The sequence below is a fragment of the Kogia breviceps genome, chromosome 4 (assembly GCF_026419965.1).
Source record: "Kogia breviceps isolate mKogBre1 chromosome 4, mKogBre1 haplotype 1, whole genome shotgun sequence".
NCBI classification, from domain to species: Eukaryota; Metazoa; Chordata; class Mammalia; order Artiodactyla; family Physeteridae; genus Kogia; species Kogia breviceps.
The window spans coordinates 14,066,483-14,090,567 of NC_081313.1; the positions used below are offsets into that span (position 1 = coordinate 14,066,483).

At 45.1% G+C, this 24,085-nt stretch overlaps 1 protein-coding gene across 1 annotated transcript in view; it reads right to left on the minus strand.

The window, feature by feature from the left end:
• The window catches only part of MYO10 (myosin X), a 223,442-nt gene that overhangs the window by 167,460 nt on the left and 31,897 nt on the right, over window positions 1-24,085 (minus strand). The window contains exon 2 of the mRNA XM_059061921.2: window positions 9,139-9,237. Coding sequence (XP_058917904.1) covers window positions 9,139-9,237 — 99 coding nt within the window. The remainder of the gene's footprint in view (window positions 1-9,138; window positions 9,238-24,085) is intronic.

A 24,085-nucleotide genomic window follows, 5' to 3' on the forward strand; every position in this document is an offset into this window, starting at 1 on the left:
CAGGCAGAAGTCATCTGTTCTCTCCTGCATAATCACTGTGTGGGTGGTCAGCTAGAGGCTCACGGGGGCCAGGGGACACTGTGAACAGAGATCCGACCCCTCCCTCCCATCCACCCGCCCAGCGGGGATGCCAGACAGGGAGGGGCCCGGCTGGTCAGTGCAAAGGCTTGGTGGGAAGGCAAAAGCCTGTCCTGAAAGCAAGGGTCAGAAATAAACTGGATTCCCAATCCACTTACGCTGGATTTACTGAAAGGAGCAGGGAGACAGGCCCCAGAGACAGGGGAATCTTAAGGTCTCACCAGTGAATTTTTCAGAGGTGCTGGGAATAGGGCAGGTGACAGAAGTGGTTTGCACCCTTGGCAAGCTAAGGTCAACGACACCTGACACAGCCCACGCTCCTTAGAACATCGGTGGGTCTTGTCGGGTTTGTCACGGTAAACTGCTTCCTGTTTCAGTGTAGATGTTGAAGTATATAGAATTATCATCTCAGGCTTCAAAATGCCAAACTTTGGAAAAATATTCTGTACCAAACTCAACACCCACCTACTCCCCCTTGAAAAATGAAAGTGCAGTTTATATGTTTTTGGAGTCTATCAAGTGAAATAATTCCTTTGAAAAAGAAATTCCCTTTAACGATCTTCAATGCTCTTTATTTTGCTCTGGTCTTATGGCCTAAGGGTGGTTTAGATAGAAATAACACAGCGAAACTCCCAACAGGACTCTTGTGACAGGAGGCTTTTTCTTCCGTCACTTGTGGTCCGTTCAGACTTGTGATTTCTTTATTAAAACATTATATGATAACAGTCTCAACAGAGTACACATCATTCTAGTAACGTGCTTGGCTCCGTGCTGACTACAAATGGAGCTTCACCACGCATTCAGCATTTGAGTGCCTTCACGGGCCAGGCTCTGCTTCTAGGAGCTAAGAACACAGCAGTGTGTCCATTCTCAGAGAGCTTGGTGAGGAGACACAGGAGAAAGAAAAAAAAAAAATCAAATAATTACACATGATACAATGTCAAGGTAGTGGCCCTCTTGGATGGAGAGGTTGAAAAGGCCTCTGTGAAAAGGTCTTCATTCAGGCATTTACCCCTGAATGAAGGTGGGGAAGGCTAGACACATCTCTGCAGGACCCAAGTTCTCGAAAGGCAAAGACAAGCCCTCAGTCGGCTAGAGTGACCACCTCTTCCCAAGTTACAATAAGCAAGTGTCCGCGCGGAGCTATGCAGATTTACAAATACTCACATGTTTTTTCCTGGAGCTTTAGTGCACCAACAATCAGACATTGTTTTTTTCCTATACTCCCAGAGTGAAAATTATTTGGCTTTCCATCTTTGAGCCACAAGATGCCAAACCAGATTCTTGGAAGAGATCTAGATAGTCAATCACGTGGCTTTCGGGTTTACAAACAACTTTTTCACTCTAAACCAAGGAAGTTGGACAAACTGCAGTCTACCTGGTCTTTATAGCGAGACAAAGCCCCAGTGGTGTTCAGTCTCTAGGGTATAGACTTCTGACTCTAAGAAACTCCACAGGCTGGTGTTTAATAGCTATCTGAGATGGGTATTTCCAGGACGAAATAGCAAAATGTGAGAAAAGCACAGGAATTTAAGAGTTTCCCAGCTTAATACAGCTGCACTGTTTTGATGGAAGTGAATTCCAAGAATAACAGATGGACCCATACTGAAGTTAACAAAGGAAATCGCATACATCTGATTTTTTAAAAAAATTATCTGCCACCTGTCACCAGCATGTCCCTCTTTCCTCTGGCTTTCTGGATGGCTGTGCAGCCACCTTCCTCTTGAGAAGGGCCCTTCACCCACCCACAGGGGCAGCGCCATCCACCCCCATGCACACATCACAAGGTCAGCGCCAGAGGCCCATCGGTGGTCAGCAGATCTAAGTCAACATTCAATTCTCCATCCTTGGACTCTTGAGCTAGGTCTACACCACTTCTTTCTTGACAGTGTCTATTCCTTAAGAAAGAATACAAACCAGAGTTTCTAACACGCTTGTACACCTAGAAGCAGCACAACGAAAGGTATCCAAGAGGAAAGTAGTTTAACAACACATTGCATAGGGAGTTAGCGCTTAATGCTTACAGAGTTTCTGTTTGGAGCGATGAAAAAGTTTTGGAAAGGGTGGTGATGGCTGCACACATTATGAATGTAATTAATGCCACTGAATTGTACACTCAAAAACATTTAAAATAGTCAATTCTATGTAATTTATATTTACCACAAATAAACACACACACACAAGAAAGCCCAAATTCCAGTTCAAAAAAATAAATTGTATAGTTATCCATTCATTTTTCTTTCAACTCTAATTTGGACATTTGTTGAAGTAAGTCAGACAGAGAAAGACAAAAGTCATGTGATATCACTTACATGTGGAATCAAACAAATGACACAAATGAACTTATTTACAAAACAGAAATAGACTCACAGACATAGAAAACAAATGTATGGTTACCAAAGGGGAAGGAGGGGAGGAGAGAGATAAATTAGGAGCTTTGGATTAACCAAGTACTGTATATAAAATAGACAACAAGGTCCTACTGTAGAGCACAGGGAACTATATTCAATATTTTGTAATAACCTATAATGGAAAAGAATCTGAAAAAGAATAGATATTTATACATATGTATAACTGAATCACTTTGCTATATACCTGAAACTAACACAACATTGTAAATTAACTATACTTCCATTCTAAAAATGGTTAAAATTTTTAAAAAAATTTTGGACCTTTGCAGGAGAGAGCAATCGTAGCAAATATTTTACACACCCATCCAAAAAGTTGAAAACCCCAGAAGGAATACAATGTCATAGATGTTAACACACACACATACACACACACAACAGAATTTAACATGGCAGTGGTACCCCAGAAGCCAGAGCTGTATACTACTTTAGGGATATGCTTTGCCTCTCAACTGGACTGCAGAAAAACTACTTTGTTAAACTTTACTGTATGCCCAAAATTCTAGCTTTAAATCAAAAACATATAGATAAGCTAAAACACACAAATAGAGGGCAATTAACATACTCTTAGGCATAACCACAGGAAACCGCCTTTTCAGCTCCCTCATCCTACAGAGATGGCGGCTTCCTATGGTTCAATGGAACCCACAGGTTAATTTGGCTGTAAGCACCGACTGCAACACCAGGAACACCTGACACTTGAGAGGCTCCAGGGAGCGAAAATATGATGTTTCTTTCCTTTTGAGGGAAAAAATGGGTAAAGTTTCCCCAAAATAAGTGTATTAATATGAAACTGTTTCTCTTTACCAAAAAGGAGAAAAAAGATTGAAAAGGGGATAGAATATACTTTTTGGTTTTTTTGTTTGTTTTAAATTTATTTATTTGTTTAATTTATTTCTGGCTGCATTGGGTCTTCGTTGCTGCGCGCGGGCTTTCTCTAGTTGCGGCGAACGGGGGCTACTCTTCGTTGCGGTGCGCAGGCTTCTCATTGCGGTGTCTTCTCTTGTTGCGGAACACGGGCTCCAGCCATGCGGGCTTCAGAAGTTGTAGAACTCGGGCTCAGTAGTTGTGGCACGTGGGCTTCAGTAGTTGTGGCTCGTGGGCTGTAGAGCACAGGCTCAGTAGTTGTGGCACATGGGCCCAGTTGCTCGGCGGCATGTGGGATCTTCCCGGACCGGGGCTCGAACCCGCGTCCCCTGCATCGGCAGGGGGACTCTCAACCACTGCGCCACCAGGGAAGCCCTGCTTTTTGTTTTTTAAACAACATAAAAGCAAGGGAATTACGTGCAGGCCGGTTGACTACAAAGAATCTGTCCTGTTGTTCAAGAGTTTGGCTCTGAGAGTCACAGTATCCTAATGACACCACTTCTGCATCATTAACGCCGTCCCCCCAAACTCTTTCCCGCCATCTTTGTAAGTTTAGCTGTCGCCCTGCTGGTTTCCCCCCTCCTGTCATAACCGTTCACGGGAGCTGCCCTGGGGGGCCCTACCCGACTTGGGGGGCCATGCCAACTGTTGCTCACTCACTCCGCACCCGCTCACAGAGAAGGAGCTGGCGGGGGAGACCTCTTTACCCCGGCACCTGTCTCTGCCAGCAGCTGGCTTTGCCAGTGAAGCCAGGAAGGCAGCTTCTGCGGCTGCTGGAAAGGGCTGGCATTCCCGGGCTCTCGGGGGCCAGCGTGCGCAGTCAGCCCCCTCTCAGATAACATTCTCAACTCGGTTCAAAGCTCCAGGCTCCACACTTCCCTTGAGAAGTCAGATCTGACCTGTTCCCACCTCAAGATGAAATCACTCAGCTCTAGTTGTCCGATTCCTGACCATGAGGGGGGTTGCAGGGTAACATTCAGAGCTCTGAAATGGGAGACCTTCTGGGCTGTCCCACGATCAATTCTCCAGCACTCAACAGGCTTGCAGGAGATTTCTCTGTGACCCAGGAGTGGACCCGTATGGGATATGGAGAGGTCAAAAAGCTGCCACGTCCATATGACATTCAAGGGACACAAAAAGACACCAATCAATGGGGGTAAAGTGAAGGGGTAAAAAAAGCAAAGAAAAGCAGCTGGACAGAGCAGAAAGTGTATGGAAAATAATCAAAAATGCAATGAAAAATCACTACACTGACCCATCATCAAGTTCGACAAAATTGGGCCCACGGTATTAATTCCAACAAGTAAAAGTGAAGGTCAAACCCAAAAGGTTAGAGATGGCTTTAAATGGGAGATGTGATTACAAATAATGAGGGTTATGTTTCCCATGTGGCCTGAGGAATTCTGACTATCTTGGAGGGTAGCGATGAGTTGAAAGAACCAGGCAATCTAACAGCCTTTTTGTGGATAAATAAAATGAGAAGAACTTTTAAAACCGAGTCTAATTATACTTGGTGCAAATAAGAGAAGGGCCCAGAGGAGGGCATTTACTTGTAGATTGGGATGATTAATTCTCCAGCCAGTAAAATATTTCAGAAGACCCCACAGAGAGACAACACAAACAGAAAACCCAACAGGATGGTTGCAGAGAGTAAGTGTCTTGATTAGGTTGACTGGGGTAAGTTAAAAAACTGCCCCTTAGGGCTTCCCTGGTGGCGCAGTAGTTGAGAGTCCGCCTGCCGATGCAGGGGACACGGGTTCGTGTCCCGGTCTGGGAAGATCCCACGTGCCGCGGAGCGGCTGGGCCCGTGAGCCATGGCCGCTGAGCCTGTGCGTCCGGAGCCTGTGCTCCACAACAAGAGAGGCCGCGACAGTGAGAGGCCCGCGCACCGCGATGTAGAGTGGCCCCCGCTCGCCGCATCTAGAGAAAGCCCTCGCGCAGAGACGAAGACCCAACACAGCCGAAAATAAATAAATTTATTTTAAAACAAAACAAAACAAAACAAAACCAAAAAAACTACCCCTTAAAATACAATTAGGTAAATTGATATCACTATAAGCTATTTCAGAGCGATCCAATGAGGCTCTTTTCAGGAAGGATAATAATATAGTTGACTCTCAAAGTAAAATATCTAATTTAAAACTCATCAGTCAATTCTACAATGTTCCAAAAGGGTGCTTCAGTGATCACCCACGTGCCTGGTGAACGTTTTAGGAAAGACAAAAACATTCAGTGCCAACTTCCATCCCACCCTTTTCACCAGAGTCGATCTTTTAGCCAAACATGGACCCTGCAGAACCACAAAAGCACGGCGCTCTTCTGCAACTCTGTCCAAGGCTTCATGTGCAAGGAGACAAGTCATTTCTCACCTGCAGAGCACGTGCTGAGCTACCCACGTGCTTTGTGCTCCAGAAGCCACAACTGTGCATTTTTGCAAAGTGTGGTAGCACATCACTCGCACTTTTCTTTTCCCATCGGCAAATACTTCACGGCGGGTATAACATAAGTTATGAGTCACATGGGAATGTCTTGGTCCTCTGCACTCCTGGGACCAACCTACAGTAGTTTAAATTTTGGCGTGGGATGGAATTTTAGATTAACATAAAACTATCTCCTTTGGCGAAGAAAGAACAGCTGAGCGAATGCGCAAAACCTCAGAGACGGAATGAAATAAGAAAACGGGCCCTTCAGGGCTCTCCCCAAAAAACACCACCTTATTCTCTCCTATCTACCCCCCCGTCCCCGTGACCTCGTTTTAGGATTTAGCTCCGCTTGGTTTCCAACACCAAACAGGATTTTGAAAACTGCTGTTTAATCCACCTGAGCACTATCTCGCCGCAGCCAGCACCATCCCTGGCCACGCTTGGGGTGAAACGATTGCTGGAACTGGGGGTGGGGTGGGGGGAAGGATGCAATGCCCACAGAGAAAGGGAAGGCTTCTCAAGGCCTAGGGAAAATGCTCCACCGCTACCTCAAGCTCTTTTCCTTACCTTTGCTTCGTCCTAAACAGTAGCACGGGTGGGACACGGAGAGGACTGAGAGTACTTCCTGCTCCTCACCGTGGTTACTAAGACCCTAAGGCAGTTCTCCGACTCAAACATGGACCCGCAGCATCCAGAGCGCCAGGTAGCTGGTGAGAAATGCAGACTCTCAGCCCCCAGCCCAGACCTGCTGATCAGATCACACTTTGAAAAGTTACCACGGGTTTGATCAGGTCATACTCAAGGTCATACTCTACGCCTCTGACCCTGATTCCTTCAGGCATCTATATTAGCTAAACAGCAGGTATGCCTGTCCTGGGGGCTTCTAACCCTTGCTGGCGACGCCTGTTATGTTCCACAGGGAATCTGTAACCTCAAGAGAGGAAGAAGTAGGTCAGAAAAGAGAGAAACAAAAGTCTTCTGGCCACTGCCAGCTCTTGGTCCACGTCTGATCCACGTCTTTCCAACCTGCCTCACTTCTGTCACATTTGAAACCCTGTATTTCCTACATGGGTCGCCAAGCTAATTACAGTTGTCATACTTGGGAATGACAGAGAGGACGGTGTAAGACCAAGGATTTGATGACCGACTGAAGACTCGAAGTCAAATTTGGGAGCTGTTTCCACGTGTTAAGTATCTACTTTTCTGGTTTGGTTCTTTCTAAAGCCACAGTCCGTAAGTACTGTCAAGAGGGAACCGACCAACCCTTTCCATGCCTCATGGAGGGCTGCCCGTTGACCAGCTGGCAATGGAGTCACGGGACACAGACTGTTGACCACGCGACACAGACAGTAAGTAGCACTAAGAGGCTGCTAGAATTGCCGTGACGCCTCTGCGGAGAAAAGCGAAGTTTGACAGGAATAGAAAGCGTCTTCTGAATCTCCAAGACACCCCGTTAAGCAAAATAAGCCAGTAACAGAAAAGGACAAACACTGCTATGATTCCACTCATAGAAGTATCTAAAGGAGTCAAAATCATAGAGACAGAAAGTCGAAAGGTGGTTACCAAGTGCTGGGGGAGGTGAGATGGGGAATTAAGCGTTTGCTAGGTACAGAGCCTCAGTATTACAAGAGGAAAAAGTTCTAGACATCTACTGCCCCACAATGGGAACGGACTTAACACTACTGAACTATACACTTCAGCGTAGTTACGATGGGAATTTTAACGTTACGTGGCTTCTATCACAATTTTTCTTAAGAGGAAAAAAGGGGAAAAAAGTAAAGTATCTTTGGGATTACAAAATAAGTTGACCAAAAAAGGAAAGAATTCCCCATTAAGTTCTGTCAAGTCAGGTACATGGCTTAAATATTGTTTTCCCTTTTAAATTATCATCTTGAGAAGTATGTACAAGGCCTGAAAGAAACTGAATTCTCATCTGGGGAAAGTGAGATGGCAAGAGGCGAGGAGCGAAGGCAAGACAGAAAAATGCTGGCCAGGTCACGTGGTCCTTAGTTTACAAGTCACATCACACTACCCGAGAGGCTGCTGGGAAAGAGACCAGCCTGGGTATCGGTGACTGGGAGACACTGGGTTTCCAGTGGTCTCTTTGCTACCCTCTCCCTGCACATCACAGCTTTATCTTCACCACCAGACAAATACTGAAGCGCCATTCAAGACTCTCGGATGAAAAAGTAACTGAGGAATTGCAAAACAGCCCAGAAACATCACTGCTTATTAAGCCAAGAAATGAGGAATGTACCACCAAGAGGATCATCTCTGCTCAAGGTTTTGATAACCAAGTAGCCCAACAGCCACAAACCACATAACACTGACCTTGAAGATTTTGTTCTCAACACAACTTGCAAACAAATTTCAGCAACTGAGAGTTTTAAATACTGGCATACGATGTCCTTTTAGTCCTTTAATATGTCTTAAATTTTAATATGTGTCTCTGTGGGAGGTACCCATTTCTAAAATTAAAATTCCTTGGGATTAAAGACACACACGACTATATATAAGATAGGTAACCAACAAGGACCTACTGTGTAGCACAGGGAACTCTATTCAGTATCTTGTAATAACCTACGATGGAAAGGAATCTGAAAAAAAAATTTTTATACATAAGTGAATCACTGTGCTATACACCTGAAACTAACACAACATTGGAAATTAACTATACTTCAATTTAAAATTTTTTTAATTGGTTTCCTTATAAAATGGAGAAACTGGGCTCCTTTCACCATTGTCCAAATAGAAGCAGTGGGCCAGTTTCTGGATTCAGTATTTGTTTTCAGTGATATGGCTTTTCACTTGTTTTACACTAAAGAATAGGGACCCTGGAGCAGTGGTTCCCACAAACTGAAGGAACTCCTTCAGCTGCTTCACAAGTTGCATGAAGAGGCTCAGGTTAGGGGGTTTGGTGCATCCTGTCCTTACAGGGACCAGGGCACTGCTACAGTCTCACTGGCAGGCCAGGAGTTCCAACACTAGGAAAGTTGACGAATTTTAAGGGAAAGTCGTCATGAAACCAATCGGGAAATATCGATGTATTTGAACTTGTTCTCAAATTGCTTGCACTCTGTACTTCTGATTCTTCCGGATCCCCAGGAAGGGGACCAGCCAAGTGTAGCGCTCTTCCGTCCAGTACTAGTTAGAACACTCTGATATCCATTTGGGAGAATTTTTTACTGTGTCTCTCACACACTCGAGGTGTGCATTACACGTTCCTTTGGGGATTCTGTTGTATCACTTGGAAAATATGTTTAAGGTATGAAGGGCTAGAAGAAGGAGCACGCGTGCCCTTACATAGGGCCACCCAAGGAAGCAGAACACGGATGTCACGAAGCCGCAGGGGCCCTGCTCACCTGACCGTAGTCCGTCCGGAAAACAATGATGCCCTCTGCACAGGAATTTACGGTACTGGGAAAATGCTGGCCATTTTCTCTCAGCCAGACCCGTGTTCCCTGTAAACAAAACAAGCAGGATTTAATTACGAGTTTGGATTGCATTTTGTGGCAAAACACCACTCTTAAAATTACTATGACTACTACACTCCTTAAAAATCACCTTTTGAAAAGCAAACAGCTTCCTCAAATAAGCGAGGAATGAATCTTCAAAGAAAGCATCACCCACAGCCTTACACAGGTGCAAGTGTGACTGAGACAGAGTCCCACCAGACAGAGAAAGGACAGAGAAAATAGGACTAAAATGCAACCGAGGGACTTCCCTTGGTGGCGCAGCAGTTAAGAATCCGCCTACCAATGCAGGGGACACGGGTTCGAGCCCCGGGCCCGGAAGATCCCACATGCCGCGGAGCAACTAAGCCCATGCCCCACAACTACTGAGCCTGCGCGCCTAGAGCCTGTGCTCCTCAACAAGAGAAGCCACCGCGATGAGAAACCCGTGCACTGCAACGAAAAGCAGCCCCCGCTCGCCCCAAACGGAGGACGCCCGCACGCAGCAATGAAGACCCAACACAGCCAAAGACAAAAAATTCATTAATTAATTAAAATGCAATTGATTTATGTGGATTATCTCTTCACACACACCCTTGGAGACAAGCACCATTACGATCCCATTTTACAGATGGAGAAGTGGAGGCCTAGAGGTAAAGAAACTTGCCCAGCTTCACACATCCAGAAACCACAAGTTTAACCAGGCCACCACACTGCTTCACCCCAAGTCAAGAACTCTTTGGGACCTTCAGGGTCCATCTTCCCGGGTCCAAGCCCCATGCACGTGCCCACCTGGAGGGCATCAGGACACACCACGGACTTCCTACTTGGACCAAATCCACGTGTCAACTAGACTCTCCAAGAGAGGGATGAAGTTTTAGTAAATATCACAACCCAATCCACTGGTGTGAATTTTGGTAGGATTCCACCAGACCCCAAATGCACCACAAAGTTTGCGATGATATCCCAACAGATGACAACTTCCAGATCCTACTGTTTTAACCTGGGGCACAATCTTTTGGCATTGATTTCATTTCCCTTTTTTATTTCTCCACTGGACAAATAAAATGACAACCATAATACTTAGCTTTTCAATACTGAATTTCCTCTTTGATTTCACAACATGAAAACCGTTTGTTTTCAAGGACAAGTAAAAAAAAAAAAAAAGGTTGAAGAAATTATTGGGTGTTCACTGGTCAAATTATAAAGAGTTATCTCTATGGGAATTCTTGTACATGGTGATGGGAATGTAAACTGGTGCAGCCACTATGCAAACAGTACGGAGGTTCCTTAAAAAACTAAAAGTTGAACTACCACATGATCCAGCAATTCCACTCCTGGCTACACATCCAGAAAAAACAAAAACGTTAGTTCCAAAAGAAACACTCACCCCAATGTTCACAGCAGCACTATTTATAGCAGCCAGACAGGGAAGCAACCGAAGTGCTCATCAACAGACAACTGGATAAAGAAGATGTGTGTGTGGCGGGCGGGGGCGGGAGGGGGGGGGATGTGAAAATTACTCAGCCATAAACAATAATGAAATACTGCCATTTGCAGCAGCGTGGATGGACCTAGATAAATTATGCTTAGTGAAATAAGACAGAGAAAGACAAATACTATATGATATCACTTATATGTGGAATCTAAAAAAATAATACAAATGAATATACATGCAAAACAGAAACAGACTCACAGAGATAGAAAACAGACTAATGGTTACCAAAAAGGCAGGGAAAAGGGACACATTAGGGGTATGGGATTAACAAATACAAACTATCGTACATAAAATAGATAAGCAACAAGGATATACTCTATAGCACAGGGAATCCTATCCATTCTCTTACATTATATCCATTAACCTATAATGGAATATAATCCGCAAAACTAGTGAATCACTATGCTATACACCTGCAACTAACACAGTATTCTAAATCAACTATACTTCAATAAAAAAATACTTAATTTTTTTTAAAAAAGAATTACCTTTATGACTTATGTATACCCAATGTGCTGAAATCGCTTTAGTATCTCATTATGTTATTTCTACTCTGCTCAACAATTTCATCAACTCCCACAAAAATGAAACAGTGGAAATTTAATGCCAAAAGTATCACATAAACTTCTTTTCTAGAACTTTCAACCTCATTTCATTGATCTGCTTGATTTCTGTTTTGATTTGAAATGTTAAGTGAAATATTCAAAATATATTGGTTATACCTTCAACTTCTAGTTTAAGGAGGTGGCAGGGGAAAAGCAATATAAAAGTAAACTAAGTATACTCATCACTTTATGTTACTTTAAGTTGTGTTACTAATAGCATAAAGAGTAGCTTCCAGTCATGGAGTGCCCAGGAGGTGTCACAGTCACATGCTAAGAGCCTCAATAACACTAATACTAACCCAACCTTTGGTAAGAAAGGAATCCCTGCCCTGAAACTGAAGTTCAGAGCTTAAGTCCTCACCTAAGGTCACAGAGCTGGTGGCCAAGCCAGGTCTCAAATCTTTCCAACTCCTAATGCCAGGCTCTTTCCCCACATCACACTGTCTCCTTAAAGGAATTCAGAAATAAATAAAGTGCACTAAGAGGTCAGTCAACAACTAAAACACAACTACACACTTAAAGGTCCCTTTAAGTGTTCAGTTATCACACACAACTCCTTCTAAAAGGGAAAATTTAAGACATAAAAATCCAACTTTGGGGCTTCCCTGGTGGCGCAGTGGTTGAGAGTCCGCCTGCCGATGCAGGGGACACGGGTTCGTGCCCCGGTCCGGGAAGGTCCCACGTGCCGCGGAGCGGCTGGGCCCGTGAGCCGCGGCCGCTGAGCCTGCGCGTCCGGAGCCTGTGCTCCGCAACGGGAGAGGCCACGACAGTGAGAGGCCCGCGTACCGCAAAAAAAAAAAAAAAAAAAAAAAAAAAAATCCAACTTACAAGTTACTCCCTCAGCGCCAAAGAAGATCCTGCTTAAAATACACCAGCCAGGACCTAAAACGCCTGTTGTCACCACTGTGACTCAGGATCCCTCATAAGTCACCCTTGAGTTCAAAGAAAGCATTTGGGGTCAGCAAGCTAGACCTTGGGGCTCTGGAAGGAGGGGGCCCCAGAGGCAGGGCCACATGTGCATGAGGTTCCACCAGCGTTTCCGCCAAGATCAAGGTGGCTGGAGCCCAAGGTTAAAACGGCACCGGCTCCTGTTTCCCTTACGAGTTCTGAGACTCTCCCAGCACCCCCGCTACAACTCTATACAAGGACCTCCACGTGGGGATAATCCCCTTTCTCTCTCTCTTTTTTTTTTTTTGCGGTACGCGGGCCTCTCACTGCTGCGGCCTCTCCCGTTGCGGAGCGCAGGCTCCGGACGCGCAGGCTCAGCGGCCACGGCTCACGGGCCCAGCCGCTCCGCAGCACGTGGGATCCTCCCGGACCGGGGCACGAACCCGCGTCCCCTGCATCGGCAGGCGGACTCTCAGCCACTGCGCCACCAGGGAAGCCCCCCCCCCCCCCCGCTTTCTCTTTATTGTGTGCATTTTAAGTTGTTAACTCCAGACTTCTTCAACCCTCCCTCCGTAGAGGGGTTGAAATCCTCCACGATAAAGATGGAAAACAGCGTCAAAAATGAGTATGAAGTGTTTCTCTATAAACCCTGAACTGTCTTATTTAAAGAACACACGTAACACCAACACGGCCGAGTTGCCATACCTGCACAAGTCAGTCACAGACCTCCGATCCCCACTTTGGGCTGAGACACAGGTAACATCCAGAAAGAAGGACACGACTGTTTGTCAGTCCCGATTTCTTTATTAGCAAACAGCTCCTTTCCAAAAAGGTCGTTTACGCATCTCTAAGACTGCTCTTTCAAATATCATTCCACACCAAAACTGCAGTATTTGTAATGTTCTAGAAAGAGACTTCCAAGTGCCTGAACTACTTTTTCATCCTTTTTAAAATTCACATGTCAGAGACTGCAACATTGAAAGCTTTCAAATACCTCCATGTACACACACACACACACACAGACACACACACACACACACACACACACACTCAAATGGAAATTTTCAAACTCATAAGGTAAAAACTTTTACTCATTAGGTAAAATCATAAAATAATTCACAGGGGACCTCCATCCCAGAATCCTGAGTCCAAAGCTTTGTTTGCTATGACCATCACAGGCTTTGCTTTGATCAAAAAGGATTTCATGTCCCTGTTTACCAAGTATCAAAACTGTCTATTTAGTATGAATAAAGATTATGCTATGAAACATTACTGAATTAATATAAATTGTTACCAGAATTAATATAAACCTCCCAACTCCCAGGGGGTACACTGCATGCAGTTTCTTTTACTCGAGTTTTCTTGTGGTTCTTTTCACCTTCTCATTTGAAAGTATGACCAAGCCCTTGTTGACACAGTCCTTCCTACACGATCAAACACACAGCTCAACCTCCTTAGTCCAAAGGTCTTTCTCAACAGGTGTGAAGAGCTGCTAATAAACAAGTTTTACAAAATCCAGCCCAGATTTCAAATCTAGAGCCCCACTGGCCCGTTTTCCTAAACCTACAGAGGTATCTTCCCCAGATAGGAAGGGAGATGCATTCAAAACACTCCCTTTGTTCTTTGAAAAAGTTTAAACAGGCAATTTTCATAGAATCAGAATTGCAAAGTAAAACTGGTGAAATGGATATTTTTACATAGATTGTTCTGGGTGGTTTCTCTCAGCCCCCAAACTTTCTTCCATTCTATTCGAACAGAACACATATGCCCAGGTCCAGGAAAGAGGCCACCCACAAGCATTTGAAAACGAAATCACAGAAAGACATTTACCAGACCATCCAAGTTTGAGTGGGGAAGAAAAATGTGCCCACCATATGCAAACCATTATATTCTGTCATTGTTAAATCAGACTGATAATTTAATGTACAAAGCAGGCATATGGAGAAAGCTCCTAGCTGATGGAGCAAACTCACAATTGGAGCGAAGATATGCCTTTAAAAGTAGGTAGAACAAGTTTGATCATAAAATAGATATTTTATTAAAACATGGGACGTTTTCATCTTAATCTGAGACAGATATGTGTTAAATTCAACTTCTAAAAACTTTTTCTGCACATAATCAGCAGTCATAGTTTTACAAGACAAAGCACTTGCACAGAAATTCCCATCTCTTTGATCTTCAGAGCAATCCTATAAGGAGGCGAGTAACAGCATCCCTTCAAAAATGAGGTTCATAGGGATTCCATTTTTCCATTGCCAACAAATGATTTCCTGGCTATAATAAAAAAAAGACTGACCATACCAAGTGCTGGTGACAATGTGGAGAAACTGGCAGTGATAGAAAATGTTATATCCACCTTGGAAAACAGTTTGGCGGTTTCTTAAAAATCAAAACATAATCTCACCATTAGGTCCCAAGAATTCAACTCCCAGATATCTACCTACTCAAAAAAAAAAAAAAAAAAAAAAAAAGTTTTTAAAAAGCCCTGTAAGCAAACATTCATAGCGGCATTATTCATAATAGCCATATACTAGAAATCACTTGTCGACAGAAGAAAAATACACAACCTAAAAGTTGCGTGTTACGTTTTATTTGGGGACCTTATGGAGGACTACAGCCTGGGAGCGAGCCTCTCAGATAGTTCCGAGTTAACAGTTGCAAACAGGTAAGGGAGGAGGCCAGGATATATAGGAGTTTGTGCTGGAAAAAAAAAAAAAAAACGTGGTTAAACATCAAAAGATGACTGCTAAGCACAAAACCCAGCATCTCAAGTTAATAATTTTAGTGTTTTTGTATGTGTGGGAAGATGCCAGAGTCTGGGCTCATTGAAATGATTCCTTAGATATGCATCGCAACTATCTAGGGTCAGGATCCTATTTTTCTCCATCCTGAATTGCCCTCAGGGGGCACCGCCGGGGGTGACTGCAGTGGCTGATGGTAGGCACATGTATTTTTTTACAGGAACGGCAGGCAACATTTTTTGCCCGCACACTCAGGTGTCCCCATCAACTGGTTCAGAAACAAAATGCGATAAAATCTACCCAAGTCTCAGTAATAAGAAACAAATCACAGAATCACCAACAAGGATGAATCTCAAAAACATTCTGCTAAGTGAAAGATGCTACACACAAAAAAGTAGAGAAGAGGCAAATCCATCGATGCGGAAACTAGATGAGTAGATGCCCACAGCTAGGTGTTGGGGTGGGCACGCTGCCTGCACGTGAAAAAGGAACTCTGGGGCGTCGATGGAACTACTCTAAAACTGCACTGTGCTGACTGATGGCTGCACAGCTGTGTAAATGCACTAAAATACCCTCAACCAGGAATTTACAATGGGTGAATTTTATTGTATGTAATTATACCTCCTTGGTCATTGTAAATCATTTAAAAAAATTGTCTCCCAGCCTATGTACTTCTCAATGGTACACGAACATTCTTTTTTTTTTTTTTTTTTTTTTTTTTTTGTGGTACGCGGGCCTCTCACTGTCGCAGCCTCTCTTGTTGCGGACGCGCAGGCTCAGCGGCCATGGCTCATGGGCCCAGCCACTCCGCGGCATGTGGGATCTTCCTGGACCAGGGCATGAACCCGTGTCCCCTGCATCGGCAGGCAGATTCTCAACCACTGCACCACCAGGGAAGCCCTCCATTGATATCTTTTTTTTTTTTTTTTTTTTTTTTTTGCAGTACGCAGGGCTTTCACTGTTGTGGCCTCTCCCTTTGCGGAGCACAGGCTCCAGACGCGCAGGCTCAGCGGCCATGGCTCACGGGCCCAGCCGCTCCGCGGCACGTGGGATCTTCCCGGACCGGGGCACAAACCTGTGTCCCCTGCATCGTCAGGTGGACTCGCAACCACTGCGCCACCAGGGAAGCCCCACGAACATTCTTAACCGCTCCATAATGGGAAAAACCCCATCATGTCTCTATAACTGAGCAACTGCAGTATCAAGAAACACACACACACAGCCATAGTGACTGCATGGAAAGAGCTGGGTTAAAACTCTGAAGATTGGTGTTGGGTTCATTAAGTTCTCCGCTCTTCATTAGGTAGACAAGGGGGCCTCGTAGACTACAAGGAGACATGTCCGAGATCATCTCCAGGTGAGGCTGCGGTAGAGGGCATCCCTGTCTCAATTACTGGCCGCCCTCCCTGGAAGATTATCATAAATCCCTGGCCAACTGTGTGTGACTGCAGTACCTCCTTGGGCAAGGAGTTGTACCTATCTCCTCCCTGCTACCGTGGAAACACGATGTAGCTCTGCAAAGCCTAAAATATTTACCTTCTGACCCTTTACACAGAAAGTTTACTGATCCTCATTTAAGAAGATAAAACCTCTATCATAGATTTCAACTTACTGTTGCCCCATTTTTAAAAAATAGTTTTTTTCTCTTAAACTATTACATTTCTCTTCTGATTTTGAGAATGATTCTCCTCCCTGAACTTTGAAAAAAATGAGTTTAAAAATAAGGTCGGAAAACAACGCTAAAAAGAGATGATGATGATGGACTTTAAATACCATGCTGTGTGGCGTGTTCTAATTACAGATTCACAGAAAAGAGAACATTCTTTAGCTAAACACACAACTCAGTCTTAGACCCAGAACAGGGCACCGCACTTATTTTTCTCCCATAACTGCTTCCTTGGCCCACGTTCAGGAGTCTACAACCTACAGGATAAAGTCACGATCACAACCTACAGGATAAAGTCACGATCTGTTCCTGAAATGTGATCTGCTCTTTTTTTTTTTTTTTTTTTAAAGACAAAGAGGTCGAATAGATTTGTAATGGAAAGATTAATATGGTTATTTAAATCTGCAGTAAGTTAATCAGCCAAAAGAAAGTTCTCTTTTGCTGGCAATGACTTAGTAAAGAAGTCACCAGGCTTAGAAGATGTCTAATGTAACAGGCTGGGGCAGGGGGGTCCCTGCTCTTGAAGACACTGAATTCCAGAAACAAGATGTGGGTAAAATGTGTTAGTACAAGGATTTAACCAGTTTTTTAAAAACTGAGGTATAACTGACACGTAACATATTAGCTCCAGGTGTACAACATAATGATTTGATATCTGTATATACTGAGAAGTGATCAGCACAGTAAATCTAGTTCACATCCATCACTGCACACAGTTAATTCTTTTTTTCTTAGGAGAACTTTTAAGATCTACTCTCTTTGCTAAGAGAGTAGCAAATATACCATATGGTATTATTAACCCTAGTCACCATGCTGTCCATTAGGTCCCCAGGATTTATTTTATATCTGTAAGTTTGAACCATTTGACCCCCTTCACCCAATTCCCCCCACCCCCTACGTCTGGCAACCACTAATCTGTTCTATGTATGGGTTCAGGGGGGGTTTTCTGGTGGGGGGCATGTCCCCATGTAAGTGAGATCTCTCTTCTCTTATAGTCATTTTTCTTGTTGTTGGAAGTAGGAACACCTTTTCCTTAACTGAACAGATGCTATTTTTTTTTCCCAATCCTTATTACTCAAATCCACCTCAAAGGACACACAGGGCATTTACAACATACAGAGTTCTAACACAGCTCCCTTCACCACATCACTACTGACATTTTGGGTGAGGTAGTTCTTTGCTATGGGGAGATGACTGTCCCAGTTGGGAACCACTGGTCTAGAGTGACACAAAGTTCTAGAGCCACAGCCAAATTAAAGGAGTTTTCCAACCCATTAACTGAAAGCAGACTCCACTGTCTCAATTCTAGGAATTTCCACAACCTCCCAAAGTAGGATCAGCCCAGACACGGTCTACCTGGGGTGGGGACCTTGGCTGGGTGCTTACACAAGGAAGGGAGGGGTCTGTACAGTGTGATTCAAAACATCTGGCAAAAGCAAAAGGAACGAGGCAGGCGCTGGGCGGCGGTACTAGAGGGACTCTCTCCTTTTTCTCCTCTCCGTCCACTGTGCTCTTTGGGGTTTTTTTTTTTTTTTTTTAACGTACTTTTCATGTTTAAGACTAACAATGTTTTTACGCAGACAACTGGAACTGCAGAGACGAAACCTCTCCAAAACCTGTGCTCTTTCACCTCAGGGGAGATTTCAAGTCTCCGAGTCCTTGCACACCTCAGTGCACAACTTCTCAGAATGTTTGGAAGCGGTGCAGGTGAGAACGAAGTGAACCATCACCACGCGTACAAAGTGAGTATGAAAGATACGGCGTGAACACGAGCAGGGGGGACAAAGGAGCACTGCTGGCTGGGGACAAACTTCGAAATGAAAGCAAGAGGGGGAAGCCAAGGCATCTCCCCTGCAGAGACAGCCACCCCTCGAGAGGGGACCTGGAGAACGTGAAGCAGCCGGGCAGCCACCGTCCCCGGCACCCCTACTGCAGGGGGTGGTCTGCGCACTCCTCGCCAGCAGCAGGCATAGCACGGGGCCGCCGAGGCTCAGGGATCCCCTGACTCACTTCCTCCTCGTGACCGGGAGGTTTCAGACCCGAGGCTGGCACTCCCTTCTGCACAGCCCTCTCAGATTCCAAAGAGCGCACGCAGGACTCCTCCGCTCCCGAGGGCACTTGGGCGGGTTCAGGCTCAGTGCTCAAAGGATGCAGAACTCAGGTAGTGCGGGCCCAGCACCGGCTGCTGAGGAGGGAAAAGTAATGACAGGAGGCCGTGAGCACACAGCCCGGAATGTCAGAAACGTGTGGTGTAAGGATCCCAAGTTTGTACCATTTCACTGTGGTTACGGAACAGCGATGGTGTTTGTTTTCTATAATAGGCAACGCCAAGAACAACTGTTCTACACCCATCGGGGCTGCTGCCACCATGAAATTCCAGGCGAAAATGTACTGCTGACACTAATCTTCAGAACACACAGACATAACCCCTCCCACACAAACACTCCCAAAGACTGTGGGAGAAGTGTTTTCTTAACTCCCCAGACTGGCCTCTACAGAAGTCTTTAAAGGCACCGCTTTTTTTTTTTTAATGTAAGGAATATATTCCAGCTATCTGTAGCTGAGATGCACTTGTAGCTGTCAGCTCCGTCATCATCATCATCAACATCATTTCCTGGGCCTGCCTATGGGCCTAAAGATCATTTATAGCACTATTCCCACAGGAAGATGTGTCATGTCCCAAACACCTAACCATCAACACATAAAAAACAGTATGGGGGTAAACTGAGACTGCCTACATTCAGTACTATAAAGTTCACAATCTGTCCCGTGCCCCTGGACAGTCCCCCGTCAGAAGGATCGCGTGGCATCCGTGTGCTTTCCCGTGGTCCGCCTGTAAGATCAAACTCTGTCACCACTACGAGCTGCAGCCTCCATGCAGAAAATAACAGGAAGAGTACATCAGCAGTAGAGGTGGAAAGGCAGAAAAAAGGAGAAAGGAAACAGTAAAAGATTTTGCCAACAGTAAACGAATCTTTGCTCACTGTTGCCCAGGTGAAGATACAGAGACACATTGGCATCCCCCGCTCCCAATCAAAACAAAAACAAATTACGCTAACGGGCAAGACACCTTGTTTATGAACTTGTAATTCTTTAAAGAGTTTATTCAGACTTCCCTGGAGGCACAGTGGTGAAGAATCTGCCTGCCAGTGCGGGGGACACGGGTTCGAGCCCTGGTCCCGGGAGATCCCACATGCCGCGGAGCAACTAAGCCTGTGAGCCACAGCTACTGAGCCTGCGCTCTAGAGCCTGCGAGCCACAACTGCTGAGCCCGCCAGCCACAACTACTGAGCCGGCGCGCCTAGAGCCCGTGCTCCGCAACAAGAGTAGCCCCCGCTCGCCACAACTAGAGAAAGCCCACGTGCAGGGACACAATGCAGCCAAAAATAAATATAAATAAATAAATAAATAAGTAAATAAATAAATTTTAAAAGCAAATTTATTCCCCTGATTATGGGGTTCCAACTTGCCAACTGATTCCATCCCGGCTTTATATTATAATTTTCTCTACCTTCCTCACAACTCCTCCAAACAGCTTTTCAGTTATTCTTTCAAACTAGTGACTAGAAATAATCCCAGAAACGATATGACACTGAAAGAAACGAGACATCTCCAAGCTGCTGAGACAATCTCAGACAGTGTAGGAATGTGACAAGCCAAGGAACAAAAACCAAATTATTCCATCTCTTAGTTAACCAATCATCACACAGCCAACACATATGTGTTTAAAAGAAAACAGAAAATGGAGCCAAAGAATCAGCCAACACACCTGAAATCCATTCAATCTATAAGTCACTTCACCCATAAATCCCTCCGTCCACCCACCCGGCCACCTTTCCGCAAGCATCTTTTGAGCCCCGTACTATGTACCAGGTACTCTGAAAGATTCACCAGCATATAAAACCGTTCCTGCTCTAAAACATGTATATGTTAGACGTAAAACTATGCCTGTTCTAATACTCTCTTCCTATATAGTCTTTCTCCTGAGGAAAGGAATTAGGTAACAGGAGGAACAGAACAATAAGACAAGGAAGAGAAGTAGGTGATTGGGAGAAGGCCTTGCAGACTTTATAAAATGAATACAACTGTTCTGAGAGCTCTCAGAAACAACTGGAAATCCTCTCTAAGGGACACAAAACAAAAATAACTGGCTTCAGAACTGCGTTCCATTCTTCCTTTTAGTGGAAACAGTAGGAGATATAGAACAGAAGGGACAATAAAAGAACATCACAAGATGTTTTCACTCCTCGTGGAACGTAATACCAGACGTCCTCTACCTCTTATTTCCAAGAGTTCTGTCCTTTCCTATTCTTGACAAGAATACTTTTCTTTCAAACACACACACACACACACACACACACACACACACACACACACACACACACGAACAAAAACTGGTAAGACAATCTTAATGAAATCCTGGCTGTGTATGCTGGCTACCATCTGTTTTTAGAAAAAATACACAAACTTACTCAGGAGTTTGTCGTTACTGCATAAAAACGAATGACCCAAGAACACAGTAGGAGGTAAATAAACTTGAAACAGCTATTTCTCATTTCAGCTGCGTACACGCACCTTAATTCCTTTGCAGAATTTTATTGAATTCAAAAACATTTACTCTTTTTCATAAAATCCTACTTCCTGGATTGAGAGTTACGCAAGAAATCATCCAGCCCCAAAGTGACAGGTAACGTGTTGGTGAGAACACGAAAAAACTAGAACCCTCATACCCTGCTGGTGAGAACGTAAAATAGTGCAGCTGCCCTGGGAAACAGTCCGGCAGGTCCTCAAAAAGTTAAACATAGTTACTGTACACCCCGGGAATTCCACTCCCAGCTATATACATGAGAAATGAAAACATACGGCCACACGAAAACCTGCACATAAATGTCCCCAGCAGCATAATTCACAACAGCTCAAACAGGGAAACAAACAAACTGAAGAACAGACTTTTAAAAAAAATGGCCTATATTCAGAGAACGGAGTATTATTCAGCAATAAAAAAGGATGACGGACTGATACATGTTACAATATGGATGAGCCTTGAGAACATTACACAAAGTGAAAGCAGCCAGTCACCAAGGACCCCATATTGTAGGATTCCATGTATATGAAATGTCCAGAAGGTAAAGCCAAAGAGACAGAAAGCAGATTGCTGGCAGCCTAGGGCGGGTATAGGCAGGGGGTGCCTGCTAATAGGTGTGGGGTTCCCTTTATGGAGTTAGATAGTGGTGATGGTTGCACAACTGTTAGTATATATTAGCGTTCGTATATGAGAACATTATACCAGTAGTATACTTAGTGATGATACTAAAATCCACTGAATTGGATACTTTAAAAGGCTCACTTCTGTATGTGAACTATCTCACAAGTGAAAAAGAGGAGAGGCGGAGAGAGACAAACAGCTACAAGAAAAACAGGCTCACACCTGATTTCACTCCCTGGATCCAGTTATGCCAAAGGCCATCTTCATCTCTGACCTCCCTCATTACACAGGGCCAAGAAGTTCCTCCTTCTAGTTTACACTGGTTTTTACTGAGTCTCCATCATTTACGAGCAAAGGCATACCAGCTATTATTTTTGCAGCAGACAAATGTCATGACTTTCAGAAGACATCTAGAATGCAATTCACTCACCCACATCAACGACGCTAAGTTTTACATGCTTTCCCTGGAACGTCAAAACGAGAGTTATTTCGGGGCTTTGACGATGTGATGTATGTTATACTAGGATTTTATCACCTGTATTATAGGAGGCAGTGGTGGCTTTGATTCACTAGCCAGTGAATTCCCAGCACCTAGAACAGGGCCAGACACACTGGATGAGAGATAAGTATTCATTCACTCTCAATCCCAAATCCTATCTCAGGGCCCCTGCTCACTGCCCAGGGAACACACGGTGGCATCTGCAGGAACCGTGCTGCTCACAGAGAGATGCAGGGTCACTCAAGATGTCAGTAAGAGGCCACAGAAACCGCACTGGATGCTTCCCTAGAAGGTGTGGACTCAAATCCAGCTCTACTACCTGTAGCTCAGGACAGCTGTTAATTACTTGAGACTTCTCCACGCAAACTGAGGAGTCATCTAACTTGTCTGTTGTACGAGCACAAGACGATCACACGAGACAGCTGACCAAAGCGCTCCAAAGCCACAGGGCCCTTGACACAGCGTGGCAGTATCTATATTTGGGGTCTTGCTGCCAGCACCTCCCGGGTCACACCCAGGAGGGCTTTCAGCCATCGTATGGCTTTCATTTCGCTTTCCTCTGAATGCCAAGCTACAGAACCTAAAATCACACAGGCCTAGTTTAAATAACCACGGGAACTGACCTCTCCTCCCAATCACCAAAACTACAACTTCAGCTGCTCTCCAGCTACGAAGCACTTAAAAATAACTTACAGGGCTTCCCTGGTGGCGCAGCGGTTGAGAGTCCGCCTGCCGATGCAGGGGACACGGGTTCGTGTCCCGGTCCGGGAGGATCCCACGTGCCGCGGAGCGGCCGGGCCCGTGAGCCATGGCCGCTGCGCCTGCGCGTCCGGAGCCTGTGCTCCGCAGCGGGAGAGGCCACAGCGGTGAGAGGCCCGCGTACCGCAAAAAAGAAACCAAAACACACACACACAAAAAAAAAACTTACAAAGACAGGCTACACCCATCAGGAAGGTGACGGGGGTGTTAAGTGACTGAAGTGCCTGTGTTTGTTCCATTTGATATCTACCATGATTTTATCTAAATAAAATTATTTCTCTCCTGTGCCAAAACCCATTCCACCTCTTCTTGGGTTCCAGAGAGATCTAGGTAGAGAATGACACTGTCTCAAAAAGGCAGCGTATCCAACAGCCCAGTGGCAATGCCGGGCTATGTCTCCATCACTAACTTGGGCTGAAATCCGAGATTCTTCTCCAAGGACACAGGCCTCTCCTGTTGGAGGGCAGGTACAAGACAGGAAGGAGGACACACAGGCACCTGGCACACGACAGGCCAGAGAGGAGGCAGAAGAAGGCAGTGAGTGGGGTTTGTGGTGGTTTTGCCGTTGTTAAGTCAACCTTTTATTTTTTGAAGAGTTTCCGATTTACAGAGAAGTTGCAAAGCTGATACAGGCGGCCCCCACACACCTTCACTTGGGTTCCCCCCAACTGTTAACGTCTTACATCCATCACAGCTGAGGAGCCAACCCAGGCGCAGGACTCTATGAACTCGGCCCAACACTTCATGTGGATTTCACACCAGTGTTTCCCTATCGTCCTCTTCCTGTCCCAGGAGCCCATCCAGAACATTCTACCTAGTCCTCAGGCCTCCTCAGGGCTTCTCGGCTCTGTGACGGTGCGTAAAGGCCTTGGCAGTTTTGAGGAGGACGGGTCAGGTAGTCCGTAGAATGTCCCTCCATCAGGGACTGTCTTAGGTTACCCTGGAATGTGCTGGTTTCCAATGATGGTTCAAATCCAGGAGTCAAACTGCCTGAA